The sequence below is a fragment of the Desmodus rotundus genome, chromosome 4 (assembly GCF_022682495.2).
Source record: "Desmodus rotundus isolate HL8 chromosome 4, HLdesRot8A.1, whole genome shotgun sequence".
Taxonomy (NCBI): Eukaryota; Metazoa; Chordata; class Mammalia; order Chiroptera; family Phyllostomidae; genus Desmodus; species Desmodus rotundus.
Genome location: NC_071390.1, coordinates 66,442,939 through 66,461,957, shown reverse-complemented (window position 1 = coordinate 66,461,957; position 19,019 = coordinate 66,442,939). Strand labels below are relative to the sequence as shown.

Here is a 19,019-nt window from a genome sequence, read left to right as displayed (position 1 = left end):
GGTTTCCAGGGAGTAGGATGTGGACATCTTTAGAGAGCCTTTACTCAGCCTGACACATCCATGATAAACAAAATTTTAATATTTTGTAAATGGATTTTTTGCGTTTTTATTTTTAAAAATATTTTATTTATTTATTTTTAGAAAAAGGGGAAGGGAGGGATAAAGAGGATGAGACACATCATTGTGAGATGTGAGAGAGAAATGTGTCTCCTGACTGAGACCAAATCTACAACCCAGGCATGTGCCCTGACCAGGAATTGAACCAGCAACATTTTGCTTTGCAGGAAGAGGCCCAACGAACTGAGCCACTCTGGTCAGGGCTAATTTGCATTCTAAAAAATATTACAATAAAATGTTTACCTTGATTACTAAAGTTTCTGGCACCCACCTTAAATTGTGCACCTGTGGTTGAGTACCTCACTTGCCTTACCCTAGTTTAGGTCCTGCTTGATAGTAAGAGCAAAAAGTGACCCCCGCCCTGCACACTCAGCTTTCAGATGAGCCCCCACCATTCCAGCCTCAGGGCTCCCTTAACCCCCTCCCTTGCAGAGTTCTCCCCCGCAGAGTTCTGCCCACAGGAGAGGACATCTATCCTTCCTGTTTGGTGTTGCATGGCCCTCAGCTTTGCTTCTCTTTTCCTCCAGCCCCTCATGCTATGTACCTGGGACTGTGCACCCATCCTAGTCCTCATAGTCCTTGAGGTAGGGGATTGTGGGCTCTGTTCACAGAATGCTGCCTTTGTGAGGTCATAGGCTTTGCAGAAAGATCGTTTAGATTTAAATTGAAGATCTGTCACTATCTGTGTGACCCTAAGAAAATGACATAACCTTTGTCAGCTTCAGCTGTGTCGTCTGAAAAAAAATGGGTCATTAATACTAGCTTCTCCGGACTGCACCGGATACCTTATTAACATAAGCACCGCCCCTGCATTCAGTCCCTGGCGCTCTCAGGCGCTGGCCCTGAGGCCTGGATCTCTGAACTCCAGCTCTTACCAGATTTAGATCTAGGTTCTTAACTCTTTCTGCAGGGTGAGTCAGACCTAGTTACCTGATGTTCCTGAACCTCCACTGCTCCACCTGGAACACTTGCCTCCCAGTTTGCGGGGAATGGGAGCTCCTAACTCCAGTCCTTGGCCGGGACAGCGGGACCTATCATGGGATTTACTAGATTTTCTGGGGTGCATAATAACATGGGGTATTAGGAAAAAGGGGGAGCAGATGTTTGAAATCGCAGGTCTTCCACGGGTTTCAGCTCCAGGCTTGGCATTTCAGGCATTCGCAAGTCCCGGGCCCTTCCTCCCTCCCTCCAGGGTCCCGGCCCGCGGAAGGCGTGAGGGCGGGCGGCGGGCAAGCCGCTACCTGCGCGCGTGCCGGGCATTCCTGCCGCCGCCACGCCGCCGCGCCCGGGCCGCCATGGGCCTGATGCCGGCCGCGCGGGCCTTCTCCGGCTGCCGCTCGGGCCTGCTGCCGTGCTGCCGCCTGCCAGCCTGCTGCGCGCCCGCCGCCCCAGGTAGGGCGGGACAGGATGCGGGCGTCCAGGGCCGGGAGCGCACTTGAACCCCGGACTGGAGAGGCGGGCAGGAGGAGCGCTACGCATGCGCGGCTGGGAGCTGGGGGAGTGCCGAGGCGGCAGCGCGGGACCCTGAGTCGCCCTGGGGGAGCGGGACGCACTCTAGTCCCAGGGCAGAGACTCAGGCCGGGCGCCTCCTACCCGAGTGGGCGTCTGGCGTGCGGAGATGAGAAAACAGCGCGAGGGCTTGCAGAGGACGCGCCTCCCCCGCCCTACTAGGGGACTAAGACCAAGCAGGATGCGCGCCTGGGGCTTCTTACTCCAATCCCAGGGCTCGCCCACTTTTGCCTCCCTAGGTCCCAGAGGGGCCGCTGTGCCCTCACCTCGGGGGCTAGCTCTGGGCAGACCCCCTCCCCGCAAGATGTTTGCCTCTGGCTTTTTTCTGTCTCCCGCGCTGACTTTAGCCTGTTGCTTGGCGAGGCCTGGGTGGGCAGGAAGAGCCAGGGAAAGGGGTTTCTGCATAGAGAATTTTTACAGCACATAAGCACATCTGCTGGAGTGATGGAAGGATGGATTTGCAACCGGTGGGTGGGTGCAGGGGATATGGCTCCTGCCCTGGGAAGGGGAGAAGAAAGCAAGGAGGGATTACCCTAAGTTTGTGGATCTCTGGAGAGAATTTTGGCATTATTTTTTTCTCCTCGTGTCTCTTCTGTGACTGTGTCCTTAGGGCAGCCTTAGGTATCTGCTCAAGGATGAGCTCGAAGAGGGAATCCCAGCTGTCTCCCTTTCCCTGGGTGTGGGACTGGGGACAAGCAGAGCCCAGCCCTTCCCTTCCCCCAAGCCTCTAGGTCAGAAGGAGGCCGTGTTTACCAAGTACTTGCTTCAGGGTGCCTGGTGTAGTAGGCATTCCCATGGCTGCTCACAGCCCCACAAAGTGGCAGTGGCCGAGACTTAGAGAGGTTGAGGTCACGCAGGACAGGGATCTGAGCCAGCTGGCCACTTGGCTTGTAGGTGTTCTGCTCCTGCGTGGGATTCCAGACTTTATCAGAGGGCAGCTGGCCTGAGAGGAGGCCCAGCCCAGTTTTGAGCCCTTCAGCAGGTTCATCCAGAGGAAAGGCAGCCTCTGCCAGTTTCCTCTCCCTGGCAGAGCCAGTACTTTATGAAGAGCATGGGCTGGGACCTCGAGGAACCTGCATGCTGGCTGGGTTTCCAGGGATCTGACAGATACACTGGAACTGGTTCTTGGCAATACTATCTTTCCAAAATGTGCCAAGAGGGCTGAAAGAATTCAGTGCAGCTGTTCCAGGCTCTACCAGGTCCTGCCAAAGAGACTCTGGCAAGGGAATGGCAGGCAAAGCCTCTGGGCAAGGGAAGTTATGCCTACGCCCTGTTCTCTGAGTGCAGGGGCCTCCAGTGGGAGGGTATCGTTGGGAAGGAAGCCTGGAAGGCTGAGTTGAAATGAGGCTTTCCCATGGGGCTCCCCAAGGAATCTCCCCTCCAAGGGTGGCAAGTGGGGCAGTGTGCATGGGAAGCCTGCACAAGCTCTCATGCAAGACTCCGCATGGCTGTGCTGGGAATGTAGGCTCAATCCCAAGGTCTGGCGGTGGCAGGTGGCTGCCTGGGGAAGCTCTGAGAAGTTCCTGTGGCCCACTACTAAGGGTCCTGGCCTCTGTCCAGCCCCAGAGTGGCCTAGGCTGGTCCTGAGCACCCAGAGGCACTGTTTCCTGTTACTCAGGGCTCAATCACTTGTGCTTAATAGTGGGACATGTGGATTTAAGATGTTCTTTAGCTAGTATGATATTTGACACATTTTAAAATTGGTTATTTAAAATCAAGAATTTATATAAAAATCTGTATTCCCAGTCTCTTTGGAAAATGCGCAGATCTGGTGGCACCAGGCCTAAATTCCCAAACGGCAGCACCAGAGGAGTTCGATGGCATTTGTGCCCTTTGGTCTACGTTCTCACTCCTCCACAGTCCCCACCACACCCAGTCCATACCTCACTCACATGGCTTTGCCAGGCATTCACCTCTTCTGCTTTGACCTACAGGGCACAGATGTCCCCCAAGGGCACTGGGATCAGGACCTTCAGTGAACAGGCAGGGGACATCCAGGGGGAATGCCCATGAGCAGAGGGCCTCCAAGAGTAGAGGGAGCTTGCCTGGCATTGTGCCATCCATGCCTGCCTCCCACTCACCCATGGGTCCTTTCACCTCGGCTTTCCCACCAACTGAATGTCGTGTACATCTGCTTTCTTGCTACCTGGCCTGCACACAGTGCAAAGGCTCCTCTACCTAGAAGATTCTTTCCTCCTCAGTCTGCGCACATTTCTTATTAACCCTTGGGAGGAGCTCAGCAGTCCCCTCCTATGTGAGCTGTCCTAGACACTGCCTTCAGCACAACCACAGTGGTCTTACCCTCCTGGCCCTCATCACAGCTGATGTGAAGACACTCACCCCTGCCTGGTTTCTCACCAGGGGCCACCTCCTTCTCCACCCTGAGCCAATGCTCAGGGTGGAGCAGAGGTCAAATGAACACATAGCCCCTATCCCACCACTGTGCTCAGCCTCACTCCCTCAGCTCACAGGTGACTGAGGCCACAGTCAGGGGAAAGAGACACTGAGAAAAACAATTCTAAAACTCTCTCTCTAGAGTCACAGACCTTGGGTAATTCCATCCAGCCTCTGCTCGATGCCAGCCATTCCTGCGCTCCTGTCTCCTGTCCCCAAGACATCTGTTGTCTTTCTCTCCATCCCTCCCTCCACACCTCCATTCTCTCACACTTGGGCCCCAGCCCTGTCTAGGTATAAGAGAGCGTCAGAACTGCCCAAAGGGTTAGAAACATGTAAATCCCTCCAGGGCCTTCTCTGCTGGAAACCCTTTGCTGCCTCTCCCTTCCCCCTACCTACCCCCTAAGATAAAGTCCCAACTTGGCTGGCAGGCCAGGCCCTGTCCCTGCCCCTCCTCCACCAGCCTTTAGGTACAAAGCCTGGACCAGACAGAGAACAGCTGCCTCAGAGTCAGCCTCACTGTTCATGGGTACCTGAGTCTCTGAAGACCCCTCCCAAGCTCAGCAACAAGCCATGCCTTCTCCAGGAAGCCTCTTGAGCACTTTCCCCACACTCCATAAACAGGGCTGTGAGAGCCAGGAAAGGGAGGCGCCTGGGGCCCTGAGTTGGAAGGGGGCAATTGGCCTGCAATCAGAGGCCTAAAGGCAGACATGGGTGCAGCCTGATGAGGACCTGGGGGTTGTAGAGTGGGCGTGAGGGAGGATGCTTGAAGAGACTGGAAGAACAGCAGCACCCTGCTCTGGCAAAGGCCATGGGTCATGATGAGCATTGACCCCATATGTCCCTCAGGGGTCTGGGAAATAGGAGCCTCCCCCAGAGGCCCTCCAAATGCTGAGCCTGGCTGGACCACTGGACTAGGACTGGGGGAGGGGACACAGACAGAAGATGATGGTTAAAACCAAAGGCTGTAAAGACAAAGATTCCATCTGCGTTGGTCTAGGTGCACATCCTGGCTGAGTCCTCGAGGAGCAGAGTGTCCCCTTTTCTGGGCCTCAGTTTGTCCGTCTATAAAATAGGATGATCACACCTATTTTTATTAATAGTAATAGTCCCCGAGTTACTCAGCTATGTGAGAATTAGATATATTGATATATGTAAAATGTTTAGAATAGCACCTGGTCCCACAAGTGCCATGTGTTAGCTATTTCAGCACTTTCCTCACACACACATGTATGCACACACAAAGCCCCCCCACATGCATTAATGAACACACAGAGCCCAAGTGCACACAGACTTCTTCCTAAAGCTTCGATGGCATGACTAGGTGCATTCCAACATGAGCAGGGTTTCTAGAAGGATATGTTTTCATCCCTTGGGGTTCTGTGTTCACAGAACAGGGTGCGTTGACTTTGGGTCCTGCAGGGTGAGGAGGAATATTTACTGAGCCCTGTTCTATGCCAGGCACTGTATTACAAATTGATATATCTTATTTCAAAATAACCATTGTGTGTGGGGAGACAATTAGGCTTCCTGAGTCCTGCCACCGCTTAGTGCGAGGAGAAGAATTGAGCGTCTTACCTGCTGACTCAGCTTACAGGTCTTGGTAAGCCACCTGCCTGGGCTATGTCCCTTAGGGACCGCATGCTTCCAGCATACCCCTAAACCTGCCCTGCAGGGGAGTTCTCCGCACCATGAATCTGGAAGCTATCGGGCACTCCAGAGTCCTCTCAGAGCTTAGGGCTGGGAGAAAGCCGTTTTTCCTGTTAGGGGTTCCCACTGTGAGATAGAAAGCTTTATGGGTTTCAGTTCCTTCTACTCTTTGCCTTGGCTGCCAGGGACCTCTTAACCCAGTTGTATATATAGTTCTCACAGGTTTTCTCTGTCAGAAATTCCTCTTTTGCTCTATCCCTCATTTACTTTCTTGTCCTGAATTAAATGTTTTGGATCTTTTACTACCCATTTTTTTTTACAAATGTTATTAAAATATAGCATACATAAAAGTATAACAATCACAAGCGTACAGTTTCATGTTTTTTCTTAAAGTGCACACAGCTGGGGAGGCAGTGCACATCACCAGCACCCAGAGCCTGTCAGGCCCCATCCAGTCGCTGACCCACTGAGCTAGCCATGTTCTGACCTAGTTTTTCACTTTACGTAAATAGAGTAGTGAAGTTTTGTTCTAGGTCTGGCTTTTGCATTTTTTTAATCTATTGTTTTAAATTTTTATTTATTAACTTTAGAGATGGGGGAGAGAGAAGTCAAGCTTTTTTTTTAAATTCTTTTTCCCAAATCCTCACTCTGGATTTGTTTATTGATTTTAGAGAGCGAGGAAGGGAGGGAGTAAGAGAGAGATAAACACTGCTCAGTTGCCTCCTGTATGTGCCCTGACCGGGAATCAAGCCCACACCCTTTTGGTGTACAGGGCAGCACTCCAACCAACTGAGCCACCCGGCCAAGGCAGCGTGTTTGGTTTTTCATAAATTTTTAAAGTTTTTGGTACATAGAGCTAATATAAAAGTTACCATCTTAACCAATTTTAAGTGTACAACTCAGTGGAATTAATGATATTCATAATGTGCAACCATCACCATCATTCATCTGCAGAATTCTTTTCATCTTGTAAAACTGAAACCATGTCCCCAATAAATAATAACTCCCCATCTCCCATCCTCCAGCCCCTGGCAACCACCCTTCTACTTTTCAATTTTTTGATTATTCTAGTACCTCTTATAAGTGGAATCTGCAGTATTTGTCATTTTGTGACTGACTAATTTCACTTTGTATAATGTCCTCAAGGATCATCCATGTTGTAGCATGTGCCAGAATTTTGTTCCTTTATAAGGCTGAATAATATTCCATTGCAAGTACATGCCACATTTTGTTTATCCATTCATCTGTCGATGGACACTTGGGCTGCTTCTACCTCTGGGCTATTTTGAATGATAGTACTGTGAACATGGTTGTATAAATATATGTTCAAGTCTGCTGTCAGTTATTTTGGGTAATTGTGTATACCTAGAAGTGGAATTGCTGGGTCATGTATTAATTCTGTTTTAAATTTTTTGAGGAAACTCCATATTGTTTTGCACAATAGCTATACCATTTTATATTCTCACTAACAGTGCACAAGGGTTCCAATTTCTTCACATCCTTACTAACATTTATTATTTTATTTTGTTTTCATTTTTATGTTTTTAATAGTTCATTTTTATTGTACTTTTTCCATTTACCATTTATTCCCCACCCCCTCTTCCACCATGTTATTTTGTTTTTTTAAATAGCAGCCATCCTAATGAGTGTGAGGTGGTATCTCACTGTGGTTCTGATTTGCACTTCCTTGATGATCAGTGATGTTGAGTCATGATTATGTTTTCACATGAATACATTGTCCACCTTGTCGCATGAGCTCTGCCCCACGTGTTCTGTAGCTCTCTGTGTGAGGGCCATGTGAGCAGACCCTGATGTATCTGCTCATTCTGTTGCTGATGGGCATTGGGTGGTTACCTATTTGGAGAGATTGCAAGGAGTGCTGCTAAGAACATTCTGGAGCAGGTCTTTTGGTAGACATAGTCTTGAGTTTTTAAATCATTGGCCTCTCCTCTTTGGAGGTTAGTCTTGCATGAATAAACTAATCAATAAAATGCGTAATGCATGTTCCCTGAGGGCCCTTTTAAGGTTCCTCAGGCTTGTACAAGTTCCACAGGACAAAACAGGACACCTGTCCATAGTGCCTTCTTCTCCCTGTCCTAAGTGGCCTGGCATCCAGCTGCCTGGTGGGTGCCTTCATAGTTTCTAATCTGTTCCCTTAGGAGCAGATTAGAAACTATGCCTTTGGCCCTGACGCCGCCCTTGCCCTCCATTGTCCTGAGAGCCCACTGTCACCGCTAAGCTGGATAGCTGAGGGTGTGACCGGGTCCTCTCTGTGCCCAGGGGTTTTTGGGCAGCACCTGGAGGACACAGTCCACCATGAGCAGAAGTATGGCCCCCGCCTGGCCCCTATGCTGGTGGAACAATGTGTGGACTTCATCCGGGAGCATGGGCTTACTGAGGAGGGGCTCTTCCGCATGCCGGGCCAGGCCAACCTGGTGAGGAACCTGCAGGACTCCTTTGACTGTGGGGAGAAGCCTCTGTTTGACAGGTGAGCCTCTGGGGGAGGGATGAAGATGGGGCCACCTGCCCGTTATCCCCCTGCTGGGCCTCCTCCCAGGACATCAGCTCCAGAGTCAGGCTTGCACGGGTGCCCAGGAAGCCTGGCAGCGGACTATGGGGAGAATGGTTCCTCACATTGCTGCATGTGTGCTGAAATTGTCCTCCCCAGTGGGCACAGCACAGAGCTCTAAATCCCTGCAGCTCCCCTCGGCCTCCTTTCAGGGACAGTCCTGCCACGGAGGAGGTCGCTCACTTCCAGGCAGGCTTTTTCCATGCAGGTGCCCCTAAACCCAACTCAGGCAGGAGAAAAGAAGAGCCTCTGCTGCTCCACTCAGGACTTCGAGCCCTCTTTAGAGTGTCTGCCCTGGGTTCTGCTTGGGGTGAGCTGCCCCCAGGCTCCATCAGCACCAAGATGGAGCAGCAGCTGTGGCCCCACATCCTCCCAGGTTTCCTGGTGGGGAGCAAGTCTACTCCACCTGTCCTGGGCCAGTGCCCATCCTAACCCATCACTGGGGCTAACCAGGTCCAGGGATTTACCCTTTGGGCAATTTCAACCTCACTAAGAGCCCAGGGCCTAAGAACAGGGGAAATGGGGTTGTTTGGGGGGGGCGCTACCCATCTGGGACAGTTTTTCATAGGAAGTTCTTCCTGCATCAAGCTTACCCTGGCCTCCATGGAGCTTTCCCTTCCTTCTTGGATCTGCCCTCACAAATGTGGCCCTCTCTGCCCCAGGATAGGTTTATGGGTTCCTACTGGCAGCCCTGGCCTCCCTGGGCCTCTTCTTGGAGCAGAACACCCCCATCCCTCCAGCTTCTGCCCAGACCCATCATCGCAGACAGGAGAGTCTGCCCATGTCTTTCTTCAGATGTGGAACCTGAGACTAACCACCATTCCCCAGGGGAGGTCTACCCAGGAGGAACAGGAGTCCCTCCATCTGGAGCCTTATGAAACTGCATTCTGATACTCGAACTTGTGGTCCAGAATTTGCAATCTCAGTGAGCCTGTGGTCCATTCTGAACCTCTGCCAGCCAGGCCTCTTCCATCCTGTGCCTGTGTGGTCCAGGGTTGTGGTTGGAGATTGCTTCAAATGATGCCCCTTCTGTGATTCCTGGAAACTCACCCTTGGCTCTGGGCACTCTTCCTTCTAGAAACTGCTTCCTGGGTTATCTGACACCATTCTTTCTCATTTTTCACCGTGTCCGTGGTGGTCCTCTGGCCTTGCACTTGTGCCCACCTAACTGCTCTGAGGCATTGTGGAGTAGTCTCACTCCTAGGTACAAACCACACTCTGCACAACAATGAACTTCAGCCGCAGGTCTCGGGCTCCCTGCTCCATAAAGAGCCCCACCAGCCTGGAAGCCTCAGTCAGCAGAGCTGTCTCATACCCAATCCTTTCCCAGCCCTGACCCTGGGGCCTGTAGCAGTTCTAGGCCTGTCCACCTTGTTGCCAAGCACCGAGGAGGGTCTCCTTTGAGCCAGACCTTGACTGCTCCATTGACCCTCACCATAGTCCTTTCTTAGTTCCTTCACTCAACTTACTTCACCCATCCACTGAGTGAGAGTACCCCCTCAGGAATGGGGATGTGGCCATGAAGTAGACAGACAAGGTCCTGCCCTCAAGGGGTTAGGAAAGGTGGCAAACAAGTAAATGCACACAAAGGGGACCAGGAGAGGCTTCAGTCACCAAGCCCAAGCCCTGTCTGGCAGACTAGCTTAGAGGAAGTCCAAGACCAGGACACAGTCCCCGAGCCCAGGTCTGCTGCCCTCTGTGGTGCTCACCTTAGCCTGGGCAGCTCTGAGCTGGAAGCAGGAGACTGAGGACTAGGAGCAGACACATGGGGTGCTGGGCGCTGGAAATAGGGTGAGGAGCACAGAAGCCAAAGCATCCATTGAGGAAAGGGTCTGACCTCTGACCTGCCCACCCCTGGTGGCCTGTGCCCTGGGCCTCCACTCTCTTTGACATGGCCCTTCCCCTTCCATTCACAGGGCAGGTCGGGGCAGGAGCAAGCTTAGGCTTGGGCAAGGACAGCTGTGTGCCTGCCTCCCTGCCCACCCCTGCTCCCATCCTCCCAGGAACTGTGCAGCTGCCATGTCACCCTGCAGAGGACTCTGGGGTGGCCACCAGACCTGCAGAAGGGGATTCTTCACTCCCAATGGTTCCTTGACCGGCTGTCCCAGGGCCCCTCTGAGCCAGCAGGGTCATGTGTGATTCCTCCCACCCAGAGCAGCCACTGTGTGGGGAGCCCTGCACCCTGCCGGCCCCATGGCTTTTGCAGCAGCGGAGAGTTTCACACTGCCGTCCCTGAGGGCCAACTCAGACCTGAGGCGCAAGGCTTCTAAGCAGGGGCCTGGGCTGTGGGTTGTCTGAGCTGGAGCTCCAGTCCCCACCCAACTCAGGATCCCTGTGCCAGGCTCCTGGAAGCAGCCTGGGCATTTTCTTAACTGGGGCAGTGGAAGCAGATGCAGTCCCCAGCCCTCTGTGGCTCTGTTTGTGCGCATGCACACACACACACACACACACACACACACACACACCTCTGCAAGGGCGTGAGAGCAGGGCCTGCTGGTGGGTGGGGACATGCTGGTCCCTCCTGCAGTTCCCTGGCACCCATGCTTCTCATGTGTCCCCTTGCTGGCAGCACCACAGATGTGCACACGGTGGCCTCCCTGCTGAAGCTGTACCTGCGGGAGCTGCCTGAGCCTGTAGTCCCTTTCGCCAGGTATGAGGACTTCCTCAGCTGTGCCCAGCTGCTCACCAAGGACGAGGGGGAGGTTAGTGGCTCCTGGGGACTCATCCTGGGAGGTGGTCCTGCTAGGTGTGAGGAGGGGGCTGTGGAACCAGCACACAAACCTCTGACTCTCATCATGTTTTGAGACACATAGATCCTGACCTGAGGCCTGTGTGTGTGTGTTGGGGTGGGGGCAGGAGAATCCTGCTGTGGGAGCAGGTTTATCTTGCTTTGTTCATGGGGCAACCTGGAGCATCCTGATCCTGGGTGGGGGGGCGGGGTGGCGGTGGCGCTGGAGCACCCCCTCTGTGCAAGACCCTCCCTGCATGAGGTTTCAGCCTGAGGGTGCACAGGGCAGATGCCTCCTAATGCAGGCCGAGCTCTGGTCACGTGCAGGACACCACCTGTAGGCACTCCTACTCCACAACCCAACCCTACATTCGCGCCAGGCTGCCCAGTGCCTCAGAGTTCAGAAACAACCAGACACTTCATCTGTTTAAGTCCTGCCTCCTTCCAAAAGAATCTGAGACAGGGCAGAGGCTCCCACCCCCACTCAATGATGCTTGGCTAGGAAGGACTGTTTACCTTCCCTGTGGCCCTGTGGGAGATGAGGGGTCTTTATCTGGCAAATATTTGTGTCTCGATAAGCACTGGCCCTGACATTCCTCTGACGCTCCACAGAGGCCCACCCCTCACATTAGTCTCCAAAGTAAATCTGCCCCCTAGGAGGTCATAGGCCTGGCCCAGCCACTCCTCAGAGGGAGATGGAGTTGGTGGTGTCCGCTGGTCAGCGGGGGCCAAGCTGAATTGGCAGCTGGAGGTCTGGCCTCTGGTACCTGCCACCCTCATCCCTGCCCACTTCCTTGTCCCTCCCTCAGAGAGAGAAGGGCCAGTTGCTGGTTTCTGAAATGCTGTTTTTCTCTTTCAATACCAAGGGGACTCTGGAATTGGCTAAACAAGTGAGCAGCCTTCCCCTGGCCAATTACAACCTGCTCAGATATATCTGCAAGTAAGTGGCTGGGGGACAGGGGCCGGGTCATTCTCTCATCCCACACTGCTCCCTGAGTGCCAGTCGGAGCCAGCAGGGACTATTAAAGAACACAGCCCCTGTGCAAAACCAGTTTAGAGTCCCTGTGGGAGCCAGCAGTGCTCAAGTCCCCTGTGGATCATTCAGAAGGGAAGAGACATACTTCTGTTCTTTTTGCCTCCTCTTTGTGCCTCTCTCAGTCCCCTTACCCAAGAGTCACCACCTGACATGACCCCAGCTCAGGTGTGGGGAAAGGGCGTGCAGGTCAGCCCTCACCCATTCCTCGACATCTGCCCTACTGCAGGTGAGACAGTCATGTGTCCTCCTTCCACGCTGATGACAGTACCTTGTCCTATAGGCTTTTGCTTCTGCTGTCCCTCCTGGACTCCAGGGGAGGCTCTGCCCTCTACCAAGCTGGCAGGGGTAGCCGGCTATGGGAGCATGTGGCTTTGTGCCCTAGGCAGCTCCCCACAGAGCAGGCATCAGGATTTGCTTCTCCGCCAACGGCCTCTTCCTTACTTGGCAGGTTTCTGGATGAAGTTCAGTCCCACTCAAATGTCAACAAGATGAGCGTCCAAAACCTGGCAACCGTTTTTGGACCTAATATACTTCGGCCACAGATAGAAGACCCAGTGACCATCATGGAAGGTGACTGGATGTTTGTATGGCTATGTGGAAGAGCATGTGTGCCCACATGCACCTGTAAGACATCTCTAGTCCCTGTCCCAGAGCCCTTTGCCCCTGAGAGTATGGGTAGTCAGGCACAGACATTATTAGTAGCACAGGGTTGTGAGACATGGGGCAGCTGAGAGGGCTCTGACAACCAGGAGCTGGTTTCCAGTCCCAGCCTGGCCACTTGCTCACCTCACAGCCTTAGTGGGCATTGTGCCTCCTTTCTCCCCTGCACCTAGCTGCTAGAGTGGGCTGGGAGGCACAGTGCTTCCTCTGCTCCCACATTTGTCCAAGGAAGGTGATCCTTGGGCAGTATCCCTTTGTCTGGGCCTGGATTTGGAGTGTATAATGGTCATCCTTTCCTTCAGGGTGGCTGATGGCAAGCTCTTGTAGAGTTCACTCTTGAGAGGCAACCTGGTTCTGGGCTGCAAGCAGAGCCTGGCACCCTTTGTCCAAGCTGTAGCACCCCCTGACAGGTCTGATTAGAGAGACATTCACAGCCAGGCCTTTCTTGATTTATCTCCTTGGCAGGCACTTCACTTGTCCAGCACCTGATGACTGTCTTGATCCACAAACATAGCCAGCTCTTCACTTCAAGGACCACCGAAGGGCCAGCCTACCCCCATGGGGGCCCACCTTGCACAGTGGGGTGGGGCTCCAAGGAGGTCACCAGGGACAGCCAGGCAGAGCCCAGCAGCCCCAGCGCCCCTGGCCTGCCCTCACACAGGACCTCATCTCTGGATGGGGCCACTGTGGCTGCACTGTCTAGAAACTCTCCCCTGGGCCCAGGTAGCCACTGTAGGCTGACCACCAGCGGCCCTGGGAAGAGAATGCAGACTCTGCCCAATTGGAAGTCTTCCTTTTGGCAGTCAGGGTCCCGGTCAGGGAGCCTGAAAGCAGGCAGCTCATCCCAGGAGGTGCCCATAATCTCCTCTGGCGGGAACTGGCTCATGAATGGGTTGTCCTCCTTGCGTGGCCACCGCCGGGCCTCCTCGGGAGACCGGCTCAAGGACTCAAGCACCTCACAGAGACTCTCCACCTATGACAACGTGCCGGCAGCCAGCCTCTTCCCCAGCACTCCCAGTGTGTCCAGCTCTGTGTGGTCAGGGCCCTCCTCCTTCGAGGCCTCTGCTGGAGGCTCCATCAGCAGCTGCACAGCCTGCCGGGCCAGCGACTCCTCTGCCTGCAGCTCCCTGCTCACTGAGGGGGCCCTGGAACCCTCTGCTTTCCCCAGCAGCAGTGAGGACCGCAGATCCCCAGACCTGGGCCGCTGCCTGTATGAGGTGGGCCTCTGCCCCAGCAGCAGTGAGCCCAGCGACCCAGGCAGCCCCGTCCAGGACCGTGCCCACCACTCCAGGAGTCTGCAGGGCCTGGTTGCAGAGCTCAGGGCGGAGCTGTGCCAGCAGAGGACTGAGTACGAGATAAGTGTGAAAAGGTAAAGGGCTGTAGAGGCTGGGCCGACCGAGGCTGCTGCGCCCTGGGTTGGGGGGAGCAGTTGTGGGCAGTGCTCACTGGGCACTGGCCCCAGGCAGTCAGCCTCTGGCCTCATAGCCTCTGGCTCTGAAGGAAAGCCTCCTGGAGGCAGGGCTCAGAGTCAGCTCCTAGAAGTCACCTTTCTGGGAGAATGCCGCAGGACAGGGTGGGGATGGAGCTTTGGGGTCCTGTGTTTGGGAGAGCTCCATGAATACCTGCTGAAGGAATGAGTCAGAATCTCAGCCTGGGCAGCTTGGGGCACCTCTGATGGAGGGGCTCAGACTAGGGGTTCCTGTGTGGCCCTCAGTCAGGTAGGAGGCACTGGGGTGTACTGACAGCAGTTAGGCCTGACTTGGATTAGGACGACTTCTGATAGGTATCTGATTTCCTCTAAGGAGGGAGCTGGCAGTGCTGAGCCAGGCCCTCCCTCCTGCCCTGACCACAGGAGGATGCTTTGTGTCACATTCTGAGCCTTTCGAGTTTGCTCACAGATGGCCCTTGTTTGACCCTCCCAGCCTCCCTGTGAGGAGGATGTTTTCCTGGCTCTGAGAGGCAAGGTTCTCCGGCTAAGGTTGCCAACAGAAGCTGCATTGAACTGTGCTGTGCTTCCAGCAGCATCTCTGACTCTTTGGTCTGGCTCTCTGACCTGTGGCCCAGTTCCTACCCACTCGCAGGGGTGTCAGTGGGTTCTGAGGGCATCCTTTCTCTCTCAGGGACAGTGGAGGTGGAAGGAATTCCTGCTTCTCATTTTGAGCCTGAGATTTCCTCAGGGAACTGGAATGGCAGCTCTTGGTGCTTTTGTTCTTCTGGAAGCCACATCCTGGGCCCCCAGGGAGGGTCACCGTGTGCAGGAGCTCTGTCCTTGGCAGATATATGACAGGAGAAGGGCTTTAAGGATGGAGGCCACAAGGAAGATCAGGGAGGGTCAGAGCAGGTAACGTCTGAGCCAAGACTTAAAGAACCAACAGGACCGAGTTGAGCAAGAAAGAGAAAGGACACACCATGAGAAACCCTCAGGGTATGCAGTTGTGTGGAGTCCCTGAAAAATGTAAGCCCGGGTTTACCAGGCAGAAGTGACAGTAGAAGCAGTGACAGGGACAGAGGAAGTGATTAACTGCTGGGGACCAACGAGCACATGGACTAAAGTTGTGCACTCCAGGGCAGGTCACCACAGACAGCCTCACAGGAGGTCAGAGTCAGCTTGTCACCTGAGCAGCTAGTTCCTTCCCATACTCAGAGACTCCATTTCTCAGGGGAAATGCAGCGTCGTTTCATGGTGGACTCAGGGTCAGACAGTCAGGTATGGACAGAGAGTCCCAGACAGGCTCTCAGCCCCCAGTGGATACTGACTGACTGGCCACCCAGGAAGGCTCTGTGGGCTCAGGGACCTCACACATTTGTTTGGAAGACTGAGTGACTTGATGGGGCAGTGCTCGGCACAGTGCGGGCTACGACGAGAGTGCTCCGAAATGCTGCTCTTGTCGCGTCCTGCTTGATGGGTTGGAGATGAGATAAGGCCCCCAGTGGCAAAGGGACAGCAATGACAGCCCCTGTAGTGGCAAAGCAGTCCCATCCATTGTCTTGCTTGGAGGGGAGTGGTCAAAAATGAAGAGGTTTCTGAGCATAGGAAGGAATAGGGCCCCATCCGGTGGGCCTTTGGGGGAATATATCTGGTTTATTCCGTACCTATGGAGTCAGTATTGGGTCTGGTCTGGCGGGGCAGGGAGATCAGTTCTCCCCCTGCCTCCCCTGTGCTAGATGCTGAGGACAGAGCTATGACCAACACTGATCAACATCTCCATCATTATGTGGTTGTGGGAGCACAGAGAGACTATACAAAAGATAGACTTTAAAATCTGTGTGGTCTGTTAGAAGGTTAGATAGAGGAAGAGAATAAAACAGGGTGAAGGGAAGGGGAGTATGGGAGAGAGGGTTGGAGTTGAGTAGATGCTGCAGGCAGAGGGAAGAGGAGGCAGGTGGGGTGGAGTATGAGAAAGCAGGCCGGCTGGGATCAGAGGGCAGGACCTTTGGTCAGATCATGCTCTGGATTTTACTCCCAATAGACTCTAAGTGACTGGAGGGCCTTGAGCACTTTCATCACTTTGAAAGGCGCACCTGGCTGCTGTACTGAGGACAGCTTGACCAGTTAGGCCACAGGGTCCAGGCCTGACGGGGTGACATGGGCCTAAGGCAGTGGTTCAGGTGGGGAGAGGAGCCAGATTCTGAACATATTTGGAAGGTTTTGCTAATTGATCAGCTGTGGGGGGAAGAAGAACTGACTTAGGGATAACATTTTTGTTTGGCCAAGCAACTAGAAGAAGGTGTTCACTGGGGCTGGGGAGAAGTGTTTGGAAGAAGTGTCAGGGGCTCAGCTGTGGACTTGTGAAGCTGGAGGTACTTATTTCTGAGCAGAGTTGAGGGTCGTTAGCACGTAGACGGTACTTCAGGTCTGGAGACTGGACCAGGTCTCTCAGGGAGTGGGAGGCCCAGGCCCCAAGCTCGAGTGCACCACTGGGTGGGAGGAATTGGCAGAGAGGGCCCTGGGACTGGAGGAGTAACAGTGAGGGACCATAGGACTGTTGCCACCTGCCTTGGGGGCCTTATTTCTGACAGCATGTCCTGTGCTCCTCAGGTGGAAGGCTGGGGTGGAGAGACCTTGGGAACTTTCTCCCTTCTCTGAGCCTGGTGTTCGGTGATTGAGGTGGAGGAGGCCTTGTCCTGTCTGGGGCCAGGAGTTGACATTTGCTCCTCATACACTGGGCGCCAGGCATTGAGCTGTACACGTGGTCTTTGTCCATTGTAGCTGTAGTGCTTGGGGGAGGCTGTCCCTGCGTTTTTTCAGGACCCCAGGGCTCAGGGTAGTTTGTGTCCTGCCCACAGTCATGTACCTTGTAAGTAGCCAGGCCAGTTCCCAAGGTCCAGGCTCAGTGCCTCCCTCAGGCCAGACAGGAGCTGGTTGTCTGGTTGGAGAGACAGATGTTCCAACCTTTGTACAGTGTCAGCCTCTACAGAAGTGGTGTCGCTCTTTGGTAGCACAAAGGAGCGATAATGTGACCTGCTGGGGAGGATTCAGAGAAGCTTCACTGAGGGCACACAGAGCTGGGACTCGAAGGACTAGCAGGAATTGAATCGACAGCTGATGGGGTTTCCTGTGAGTTGCTGTGTGTGGCTGGGGAATGAGGTAGAGGGAGGGAGCAGAGTAGAGGCAAGTCCCAGTGGGGACTGGTCCTGCTGTCTGCAGTCCATCCTCTGCAGGACGGTTGGCTGGCCCACAGAGTAAAGTGGTCTTCATATTTTAGTGAGGACTCAGGGCCGGAGGCCGAGTGCTCACACTGGTGTTTCTGGATCACCATGTATGGGCAGGTCCTCTGGAGGTGAAGTGCCAGGGTCTGTGAGGGGCGGAGGAGGCCTGTGCAGCCGCCCTGGAGCTGGGCCTGTGCTGCACGTGGCCGCCCCTCCAGGCCCAGCCTGAGAGGCTCTTCCCTCATCAGCTCTCTCGGCAAACACAGCAAGCCAGTCTAAAACAGGGTCTTTCTTCTTGATTTTTAAGACTTGAAGAAGGTACTGCCAACCTGCGGAAACAAATGTTGCAGCTGGAGGAAGAACTGGACCAGGAAAAGAAAAGGCACACTATGCTGGAAATCAAGCTGAGGAACTCAGAGCGGGCACGGGAAGATGCGGAGAGGAGGAACCGGCTGCTGCAGCAGGAGATGGAGGAGTTTTTTTCAACTCTGGGGAGCCTGACTTTTGGGGCGAAAGGTGCCAGAACCCCAAAGTAAAGGAGTTTGCTTCTGCTGTGCTGCTCGCCCTCCCCTCAGAAGAGAGTCCCTGGCCTGGACTGTAAGGAGCACGAGGCCCCTGCAGTGTGGACCCCACCTCAGTGCCCAAGCTCCAGAGCCAGCTGGAGAAAGGAATCCTGACACCCGGGCGGGGGATGGCTGGAAGCCTGGGTCCCTCTTGGGATCTGGATGCTGCCGCTATGACTGCAGGGCCTAGCAGGTGTCAGAAGGGATAGTCCCTTGGCCACAAAAAGAGATGGCACCTGGAATTCAAGTAGCCCACCCAGGAATATTTTGCATTCTTTATTAAATTTTCTCTAAAAGCATCATACCTGTCTCCTCCTTTATGTTCTGCAAAATGGCAGTTACCCAGTGACCTCTACTGTTTTTATCAGGGTTGAGAGTCCCCAAAGTGTCCCATGGGTGGAATGCCAGAGTGTGGTGTGAAGCTCCCTGAAGAGTACCCAGAATTGTCAGCTGGATTTATGCAAATCTGTGTGCTTTCAGCTCTGTTACCCCAGTGCTTGAGGCAGGACAGCTTTCCTCTCTTCCCTCCCCACACTGAGCTACCTGCACCTCCACAGTTTGTATCTGTCCTGGAATTGCTCGCAGGCCTTGCACCAGAACCTGCTTTCCTTGGTCTGGCTCCAGCTCTGCTCTGGGACCAGGGCCTGGGCAGGGTGACAAGGCACATGTCTGAAGAAGAGGTGAGCCAAGGTGCTGGGAAGTGCCCTTTCTCTGCTCTCCAGACGCCCATGCCTCAGGCTGTGCCCATCTCCCCTGCAGACTCCTCTCCAGTTAGCACCAATCCTTCTCCAATGCCCATTCACTTTCCCCCTGCAGTTCATCCTTCACTCAAAACTCCAATTAGGGCAAATCCTTCAAGAGAGCCTTTCTCTAGCCATTACCACACACAACCTAGGCCTGGGCCAGAGCTCCTTGGCATGGGCCACAAGGAGCACCAAAGAAGCTGCCTCCATGAAGAGGGGATTGGTCTCTGGGGCACTGGCAACATCATCATTCTTGCTCCTCTACATACTTACTTCAATCAGGTGAACTACACTCTGAGTGTCCTTCATTTGTTGCTCTCCTTACCCCCAGCATGTAACACAGGGTGTTGGACATACACACATTAATTGATAAAATTAAGTGAAATGTTAGAAGCCTAAC

The 19,019-nt window shown here is 53.9% G+C and overlaps 1 protein-coding gene across 5 annotated transcripts in view; it reads left to right on the top strand.

The window, feature by feature from the left end:
- Positions 1-18,169, top strand: part of ARHGAP22 (Rho GTPase activating protein 22) — a 206,807-nt gene extending 188,638 nt beyond the window's left edge. For 3 of the 5 annotated variants that reach the window (XM_045196075.3, XM_045196076.2, XM_024561316.3), the window contains 6 exons: positions 7,951-8,158; positions 10,809-10,941; positions 11,834-11,907; positions 12,452-12,573; positions 13,129-14,032; positions 17,621-18,169. In XM_045196075.3, the coding sequence (XP_045052010.1) occupies positions 7,951-8,158; positions 10,809-10,941; positions 11,834-11,907; positions 12,452-12,573; positions 13,129-14,032; positions 17,621-17,849 (1,670 nt within the window). In that variant the 3' untranslated portion in view covers positions 17,850-18,169. Of the gene's footprint in view, positions 1-1,170; positions 1,510-7,950; positions 8,159-10,808; positions 10,942-11,833; positions 11,908-12,451; positions 12,574-13,128; positions 14,033-17,620 lie in introns of those variants that run through there. The other 2 variants (XM_053922816.2, XM_045196077.3) reach the window with 2 other exon arrangements.
- Positions 18,170-19,019: the final 850 nt, after the last annotated feature.